Source organism: Sarcophilus harrisii, chromosome 2, assembly GCF_902635505.1.
Source record: "Sarcophilus harrisii chromosome 2, mSarHar1.11, whole genome shotgun sequence".
Classification (NCBI taxonomy): domain Eukaryota; kingdom Metazoa; phylum Chordata; class Mammalia; order Dasyuromorphia; family Dasyuridae; genus Sarcophilus; species Sarcophilus harrisii.
The window spans coordinates 36393184-36402114 of NC_045427.1; the positions used below are offsets into that span (position 1 = coordinate 36393184).

The window sequence follows — 8931 nt, forward strand, 5'->3', positions numbered from 1 at the left end:
AATAAAACATTCACAGTCCCTCAATCTCTTGTCCAGCTCCTTTTCCCTAGGGGCTCAAGGATTATAATTTAGATGATGTCACTCAACTTAATTTTAACCCAGCAAGTGACCTCCCTAATGGGCATGCATTTCAGTGTCAGAAACTAGTGAGGGAATAAATGGTGACAATATAGTGGCATTTGCCTCAAATTCATCCCAGGCATGCCCTGCTGATGGTGTTACTATTAGTCATCTATGACCTCAGCAGTGAGGATGGGCAAGAGAAAGAAAGACATCAGGATGCAGAGAGTCAGTGACTTAGAGCAGATCCTAAGAAGATCAGAGCTAGAATCTTGGAATCTCCCTCATCACCTTTACTGGGATTCCAGGTAGAACCTCGGGAACACACCAAGAAGCTGTTATTCCAATATGAGATGATGATGGACTTAAAGAATGAAGAGAGGCTGTCTAAACACCAAGTCTGGGAATCTGAAATGGAGGTAACGGTCTACCTATCTGGGAAGGGAAGAGGGGAGACATGTCATTGGGATTCAGAGACCCTAAGGTACATACTTAAAGAACCTCAGGATTTTAGAATTAGAATGTGTCATTGTTGTTCATCCTTCATTTTTTGGAAGAGCATCAGTGACATCATAGATGATGTCTTCTTCATGAATTGGATTTAAGTGAGGCAGAGTTGTAGCCCCTTGGGGAATGTCTGAGGAAGCCTATGGACCCCTTTTCAGAATGTTTTGTTGCTTACGTTCCTAATGGAAGGGTTTTCCTCCAAGTTCACAGACTCTCTGAAATCTCTCCCATGGACCTTAAGTTAAGAATTTAATAGAAATTTTAACACAAAGGATGTCAGAGAATGTGCTCAAAGGAACCTTTGAAACAGATTGGCAGAGCAGTTTACCACAGAACTTACACCTGGAAGAGAATGTAAGGAACACTGAAGTCATGTAGTACAACCAACCCACTTATGTTACTGATGAGGAAAGTGAGACCACAAGAAATTAAATGATTTGCTCAATCTGACCCAGAAATAGTGGCAAGGCTAGGATTAGAATCCAGGACTTCTGACTGTCCATCCAGTGTTTCACCATGGAACCTTATCATCTCTCTAGCTGTCCATCAGGTCTATCCATTTTTCTCCTATTTTTCTCTGTTTCTTGGCACATCAACAGCTTGTATCATTCAAAAGGCTAACCTCATGGCCCCACCTACTCAATTCTCTGTCTCTTCTCTGACCAAACCCAGTTCATGTATTTGAACCAACTTTCCCCCTTTTTCCTGCTAAACTGTACTTCTAAATCACACCCCCCAGTGACCTCTCTTGGAAAATTTTCAGGATTAGCTGAAATGGTCAATTCTCAAAAAAAAAAAAAAAAAAAAAATACTCCACTCACTTTTGAGTTCACTGAACCAAAATGGCCCCAGAGAACAGATCAAGAAACCTACCTACCTCCTCTCAGTAAAGAGGTAGGGAGATTATTTAGGCAGAGTTTCATATACATTACCAGATATATTTTTGCTTAGTTATTTGTCAGATAAATTTTTGCTGAGTTATTTTTCTGAGTAACAGTGGAGAGCTCAATTCCTCCTATGGGGCAATACAAGAAGGGAGTATTTCCAGAAACAAAAATGAAAGTTTAAGGAAAACTTATCCAAAAAAAAAAAAATACCACTTTTCAGATATACCTAAAGTATACTGCTTGAGTAGTCCAATAAGTAAATTGTGGAAAATTCAGTCACTCCCTACCCTATGCAGAATAATTGGGACTTTTCATGGAAACCACTGATACAAATGATTTATAAAGAGTTGTTTCCATATAGAATTGCCTGGTGGTACTGTGGGAGAGTTGTCAATGGGGAATAGACTCTCCACAATTTTTATCTTCTGGATATACTGGTACCTGAAGGGTGAGCAGTCTATCTCTCATCTCTACAATGAGAAGCTCTAGAATTAGGGTTAAGGTTATCATGGATGGTGAGTCATAAGCCACAGACCACAGCAACCTTAGCAATTACAAAGGAAGTCACCTCCCATAATACTAAGCTTCTGTTACAACAAAAGGGCACTGAGGGAAGTGGTTTTTCCTCCATCTCCCGATCAAGCCTAGGCAAACAGAGAAGCCATCATAGAAGCCAAATGTCTCAGCAGGCTTTGTATTTCCAAAAAGGTCCTAGAGATTCTGAAGGTCCGAGAAGAAGAGGAAGATACTCACAATCTCACAGTCTCCATCTATGACACCAAGAGAAATGAGAAGAGCAAAGAGCAACGTGAAGCCATGGTAAGTGGCAGGAGGGTGGCTTAGGGAAGCCTTCACCATCCCTGTGGAACTGGCAAGTTGCTTTCATTGGTCCCTCGCTCATTCAAGAGAGTGGCTGTTCCAGGGACTGAAACCCTTCGGTCTTTCTTTCCAAATGTCCTCAAGGTCTATGCATCTAGCCATCGACATGCTTGAATATCAAACAATCATACTTCTATGATCAAAAGAAAACCCAGGCTCTGGCTTGTTTTTACAATTGAGGAAAGGGAGACACGAGGATGTTAAATGACTTTTCACAAAGTAGTTAGCATGAGAGACGTAGGACCTCTTGACTATAAAGTCAGTACTCTTTCCACAGTGCCACCTGTCCCAAGGTGAAAGTAGATTCTTCTCTGCAGATGTCTTTGTCCTTCAGGGACATAGGGATCCAATTTAAGTCAAGACCCAAAATGTCAACCAGACCAGGGCTTGTTAAACTTTCTCTACTCACAGTCCCTTTTTACCTGAGAAATACAGACATATAAAATTGGTATATGAATCAGACATGTAGTGATAATAGATCATAATTTCATGACTCCCACATTCAATTACAAGACCCCACATGGGGTTGCAAACCACATTTTAAGAAGCTGGGAACTAGAAGAAACATTGTCTGATTGAAAAAAAAGCAATTGGGTTGTCCGCCTAAGTAAATATCCTTAATACTGCCTAGGATGGCAAAATATCATTTAATTGACTGAAATCCTATTGAGTTCTTTGCCTTTCCCTATCTTGAGTGCAGTGATGGCGCTGTCCATTCAGGTCCTCAGGATAGGGCTGCCCTCACTAGCCCTGACTTCTGCAAATTCATGAGGGAGGAGTTAGGTTAGATCGTCATGTTCTAAGACATAAAATTTTTTGGAACTTTGATTTCCCCCAAATAGGCTGAGTAGGACAAGTAGGCAAGAAGTCACTGAAGAACATGGATCCATAGACTAATCTGGTTCTGTCAAACCAAATAGCGACAAAGCCTGCTAAACTGTATATAAGAGCCGAGTTCTAATTCCAACTGTGGCCCCAGATCTCTGAGCAATTATGTACAAGTCACTTTCATGTGTCTGCTCCTGTTTTTCCATCTATAAAAGAAGGTTATTAAAAACACAATACAGTACTCAAATAGGAGTCAGAAAACATGGGTTCAAATCCTGGATTCCTTCACATCCTATTGTAACAATAAATTCTGGCCCTATTCTCCCAGAATACCAAGTGCTGTTTTGGTGACAGTGGACAAGCTACCCAGAATAACTCTAAATGAGTGGGGTAGGGGAATGAGCTAGATAATGCATTTTTCCATATAGGAGGTTCCCTGTATCCTAAATCCTCCAGTTCTAAGTCCCTTCTAGTGTCAGCATCTTTGATTCTAAGTTTCTGGGTTGCTTTATACTCTGAACCAGCTGAGGAGAGAACAGTTCTTGGTCCTTCGGGCCACAGGAGACCTGGATTCCCATCCCAGCCAAGGAGTGTGCCTACTTTCCTCTGAGGCTCTCATCTTTCTGGGTAGAACTCAGCAGCCCTGGATGAATGTCTCCCCTTCTCTGTCTCATCCAGGAACGGCAGGCCCAGGAGGAGCACATGCGCCAAGTGGAGGCTGAGCTGGATTACTTGGCACCCTTCCTGGTTCAGCTCCCTCCTGGCGAGAAGTTGACTCGATGGCAGGCGTTACGCCTGAAAGATGAATGTCTCAATGACTTCAAGCAGCGGCTCATTGACAAGGCCAATCTCATCCAGTCCCGCTTTGAGAAGGTGGGTACTGCTTGGCTGGCCTCAGGCTTTTCACCTGAGCAATGGTCTCAGCATCAGGAGGACCTGAGTTTAGAGAGAGATGGAGGAAATAAAAAACAAAAAAGGAAGGGGGGAAGAGAGACAGAGAAGGAGAGGGGGGAAAGGAGGGAGAGAGGAAGGAAGGGAAGGAGAGAAAGGGAAGGAAGGAGAGAAGGGGAAGAAAGAGAGAGGGGAGGAAGAGAGAGGGATGGAGGGAGAGAGGGAGAGACTGAGACAGAAAAACAGAGAATAGAGACAGAAATAGAGACAGAGGGAGAGACTGAGACAGAAAAACAGAGAATAGAGACAGAAATAGAGACAGAGACAGAAAGAGAAAGAGGGAGGGAAAGAGGAAGAGACGCTGCCCTTAAGGAACTCACAGTATAAGAAGAAAAAACAAAGAATAATAAAGAGAGAGTCTGGAAGGAAAAGAGGTAGATGTGGATATCCAGAAAGTTCTGCAGAGATAGATTTTTGAGTCCAGGGGCACTGTATGACACAAGAGAAAGAGCATTGACCCTGAAGTCAAAAAGCCTGTGATCAAATTCTACTTTCTTCACTTACTATGGTGTGACCTTGGACAAATCCTTTCAAACCTCAGTTTACTCATCCATAAAAGAGGGTGCTAGAGGACTTTTGGAGTCATCCCTTAGAGTTCTCTAGCTATGTCTTATCATCCTAGGGAGTGGTCGTCAGAACAATTCTTGTGAATGAGATTATCAAGGGATATAGTGTGGACAGAAGAGAAAATGAGTACATATAGACCTTTGGGAATATTCTTATTAGGATACTGTGAAAAGGAAGAGGAGCCAGGCAAAGAAGAAGAGAAGGAACAATTAGTTCTGTAGTGAATTTCAACCATTTTAAGATCAGGAGCAGAGAAATGGCAGGGTAGGAGCCAAGGGTGACCCAAAGGGAGACTTCACAGGTCAAAAATGTCAGCATGTTAGCAAAGGATTCTGAGGGTAACAACAGATCCCTCCTAGAGAGGAAGCGTAGCAAACAATGATTTCAAGACCAGCTAGGGAAGACAGCAAAGCTAGAGGGAGGGAGAGGGACTGGGCGAACAAGAGTTGGCCAAATGACTGAAGGACTAAGGCACGAGTCCAACAAAGGGTAGAATCCCAGGAATCTGCGGTTGGAGAGCAAAATGTCAAAGTTCCGAGTCTTGGAGGTTCCAGACTTCTAAGAAATGTCAGGTTCTGAGACATGCTTGTGTTACTGGTGTGTAACTGAAGCAGGATGTGGAAGGACAGAGTTAGGATTGGAGAAGTTGTGGGACTATCTAGGCAGGGGATCAGAAAGGTTGTGAATATGAATACTGGGTGGGGGGAGGAAGAAAAAAAATTTTAATAAAAAATATATTAAAATATTTTTAATTATATGAATTCTGGAATCCCCAAGGAGAAAGACAAGGGATAAATCAGTTAGGTGAATGATCTTTTTACCCAATTTCGGTTTCATGAAACAAGCTGACTTTGGAAGAAAGAAATCCGTGAATTTGGCTTTTATTAGCTGTATGGTTTAAACAGTGAAGTTTGCACATTGTTCTTGTAGGCATTTCCTCCATTTGAATGAACCAAAATAAGGAAAAGTTGTTGATAGTAGATTGGAGTCCAACACTATTGATGCCAGGGGGGAAAAGCAAGCATGAAGGCAGTACTAAAGAACTCCTTCATTCCTTATCCATAACCTTTATCCCCTCTCTCTTTTTTTGTATATGTATTTGTGTGTGTGTGTCTGACTCTTTCTGTGTCTCTCTCTGATTGTTTCTCTGTCTCTTTCTCTACGTATGTTTCCCTGTCTCGCTCTCTGTATCTCTCTGTCTCTGTCTCTCTGTGTCTCTCTTTCTGGCTCTGGCTATTTCTCTCTCTGTGTCTCTGTCTCGTGTGTGTGTGTGTGTGTGTGTGTGTGTGTGTGTGTGTCTATCTCTATGTTTCTCTCTGTGTATGTATGTTTGTTTCTCTGTCTCGGTTTGTCTCCCTCTTTGTGTGTGTATATTTATCTCTCTGTCTCTCTATCTCTCTGTGTATCTTTGTCTCTTTTTGTCTCTGTCTGTGTATCTATCTCTCTGTCTGACTGTCTCCCCCCCACCCACAGGAGACTCAGGAACTTCAGAAGAAGCAACAATGGTATCAAGAAAACCAGGTTACCATGACAATAGAGGATGAAGATGCTTACCTCACATACTGCTCTCAAGCCATGTTCCGGATCCGTATTCTGGAGCAGCGACTAAACAGGTGAGGATTTACTGGCTCATGATCCTCCGGAGAGAGCCATGGTCAATAGTCCCTGTGATCTACCCCAAGTTCGATACATGTCCCTGGGGTGGGGGGCTCACATTTCTCCTCTCCAGCTCTCAGTTTGCCCAAATGTTAAATCAGATTCTTGAGCAATTTTTAATGTGCCTTCTAGTTCTGTTAATCTAGGCTTCTGCAAATGAATTGGGTCGTTGGGATTTTGCTTTCCATGATGGTCTCTTGTCCCAACACTTTCCATTTTTAACTTCTGGATAAAGGACTAATCAATCCCTCAATCCTTTTTTCTGCTTTCAGACACAAGGAACTCGCCCCACATAAGTATCTGGCCCTGGAGGAAAAGTTGTACAGGGATCCGCGCCTTATCGAGTATCTGAAAGTGTTTGTCTAACATTTCTTGTGCTTGCCTCTCCTTCAGAGAAGGGGACACCCTACCCTCTACCCCGGCCTGCCCCACCTCTTAGCTCCTTGCTCAATAAATAGTTCTCCAGCCTACTCTTCAGCCTCATAATCCCTTCACAGAATGTACAATGCTACTATTAATCTGTTGTCAGTGCCCATCGGGGATCTTATCCCTGCTAATGATTTTGGGGGAAATTTTAAGAAGTGATTTTTACATGAAATTTTATGTGATTTCTTTCAGTTTCCCTAAAAATAAAATTTTTCTTAATAAGCTTTTTGATCTGCAAGCCCCAGAGTTACCTTGAAAATGATTGGATAAATTTCCAAATTTTCAGCTATTTTTCTAGTGTTGATGAGAACAGACTAAGACCATATTTTAATTATTTTTGCTTCCTCCAGTACCTACCATGAGGCCTATATAGCACATGTTTGATAAAGATTTGTTGAATGAATGAATCAATCAATCAATCAAGATTCATTAAGCACCTATGTGCCACATACTGTGGATACAGACAGAGATAGAAACAGAGGACAAAGACAGTCCCTTTCCTCATGGAGCTCACAATTTAATGGAGGAGACAAAAAGTAAACAAAGAAATACACACAGGCTACAGACAAGATAAAAAGGAAACAGCTAATAGAAGGAAGATGGGAAAGTCTTCCCATGAAAGATGGATTTTTAGTTAGGACGTAAGGAAGCCAGGGAGGTCAACAGGCAGAAATGAGAGGAGTCCAGCCTTGGTAGACATCCAGAGATAATATCCAATCAAGAGTTGATGCCCATCTTATTGATGGAATGGCCAGGAGACTTAGATAAGGTGTAAGAAGACTTGGAAAGGTTATGAAAGACTTTGAATGCCAAATAGAAGATTTTATATTTGATCTTGGAGGCCATGGGGAACCACTGAAATTATTTAGGGGGTAGAAGGGAGGGAAGAGAATGATTTTAGGAAAATCATTTGAGTGGCTGAATGGAAGATGAACTGGAGTGAGGAGAGCCTTGAGGGAGGTAGACCCACCAGCAGCTATCACAGTAGTCCAGGTATGAGGTGATGAGAATCAGCACTAGGTGGGGTGGCAGTGTCAGGAGAAACAAGGGGGCATATGTGGGAGATGTTACCAAGGTGAAATCAATACTCTTTGGGCAACACATTGGATAGAGGAGGAGGAGAATCCAGGATGCCCTCTACAGTAAAAGGAAAAATGTAGAGAATGTCTAAGGAGGCAAATAATCAGTTTTAAACATGTTGAATTTAAGCTGTCTACTGAACATTCAGTTTGAGATACCTGAAGGTAATTTTGAGATGCAAAACTGGAAGCCAGTGGTAAGGTTGGGGCAGAAAAGATAGATTTGAGAATCATGGGCATTGCTGTTAGTTCAGTTATTCAGTCTTCAATTGTGTCTGACTCTGTGACTCTGTGAATCATAGCACGGCCCTTCTATCCTCCACTCTCTCCTGAAGTTTGACCAAGCTCACCTTTGTTGCTTCCATAAAATTCTCTATCTCAACTTCTGCTATCCTCTTCTTTTGTTTCAATCTTTCCCAACATCAAGATCTTGTGTTGTGTCTTGTCATTATATGGCCAAAGCATTTAAGCCTCAGCTTCAGTATTTGAGCTTCCAATGAATCATCTGAATCGTTTCTTTAAGATAGACTGATTTTTATCTCCTTGCTGTCCAAGAGGCTCTCAAAAGTAAATTCTTTGACACTTCATTTTCCTTCACAACCATCCATTATTACTAGTATGGAAAAACCATAGCTTTGACTATATAGAACTTTGTCAGCAAGGTGATATTTCTGCTTTTTAGTATACTGTCCAGATTTGATAGAGCTTTCTTACAGTAGCAAGCATTTTCTAATTTCATTGTTACGGTCATCATCTGTTCAAGACCTTTGAGCCCAAGAACATAAAATCTGACACTGCTTTGATTTCTTCTCCCATTTGCAAGGAAGTGATAGGACCAGTTGTCAAGATCTTAAGGGTTCTGTTTGGTTTTTTATGTTAAGCTTCAAACCAGTTTTTACACATTCCTCTTTCACCCTCATCAAGAGACTTTTTCACTTTTTGCTTTCAGAATGGTATCATCTGCATATCTGAGGTTGTTGATATTTCTCCCAGAAATCTTAATTTCAGCTTTTTATTTTGTCCAGTCTGGATCTCTCATGTAAATAAGTTTTAAAAAATAAGATGACAATATTTAGCCTTGTTGTACTCCG

General features: G+C 41.6%; 1 protein-coding gene across 7 annotated transcripts in view; it reads left to right on the forward strand.

Moving 5' to 3' along the window:
• DRC7 (dynein regulatory complex subunit 7) overlaps nt 1-6805 on the forward strand; it is a 36291-nt gene extending 29486 nt beyond the window's left edge. For 6 of the 7 annotated variants that reach the window (XM_031949907.1, XM_031949909.1, XM_031949908.1 and 3 more), the window contains 5 exons: nt 369-479; nt 2163-2273; nt 3840-4034; nt 6153-6292; nt 6608-6701. In XM_031949907.1, coding sequence (XP_031805767.1) covers nt 369-479; nt 2163-2273; nt 3840-4034; nt 6153-6292; nt 6608-6701 — 651 coding nt within the window. Of the gene's footprint in view, nt 1-368; nt 480-2162; nt 2274-3839; nt 4035-6152; nt 6293-6607 lie in introns of all 7 variants that reach the window. The other variant, XM_012540706.3, reaches the window with a different exon arrangement.
• Nucleotides 6806-8931: the final 2126 nt, after the last annotated feature.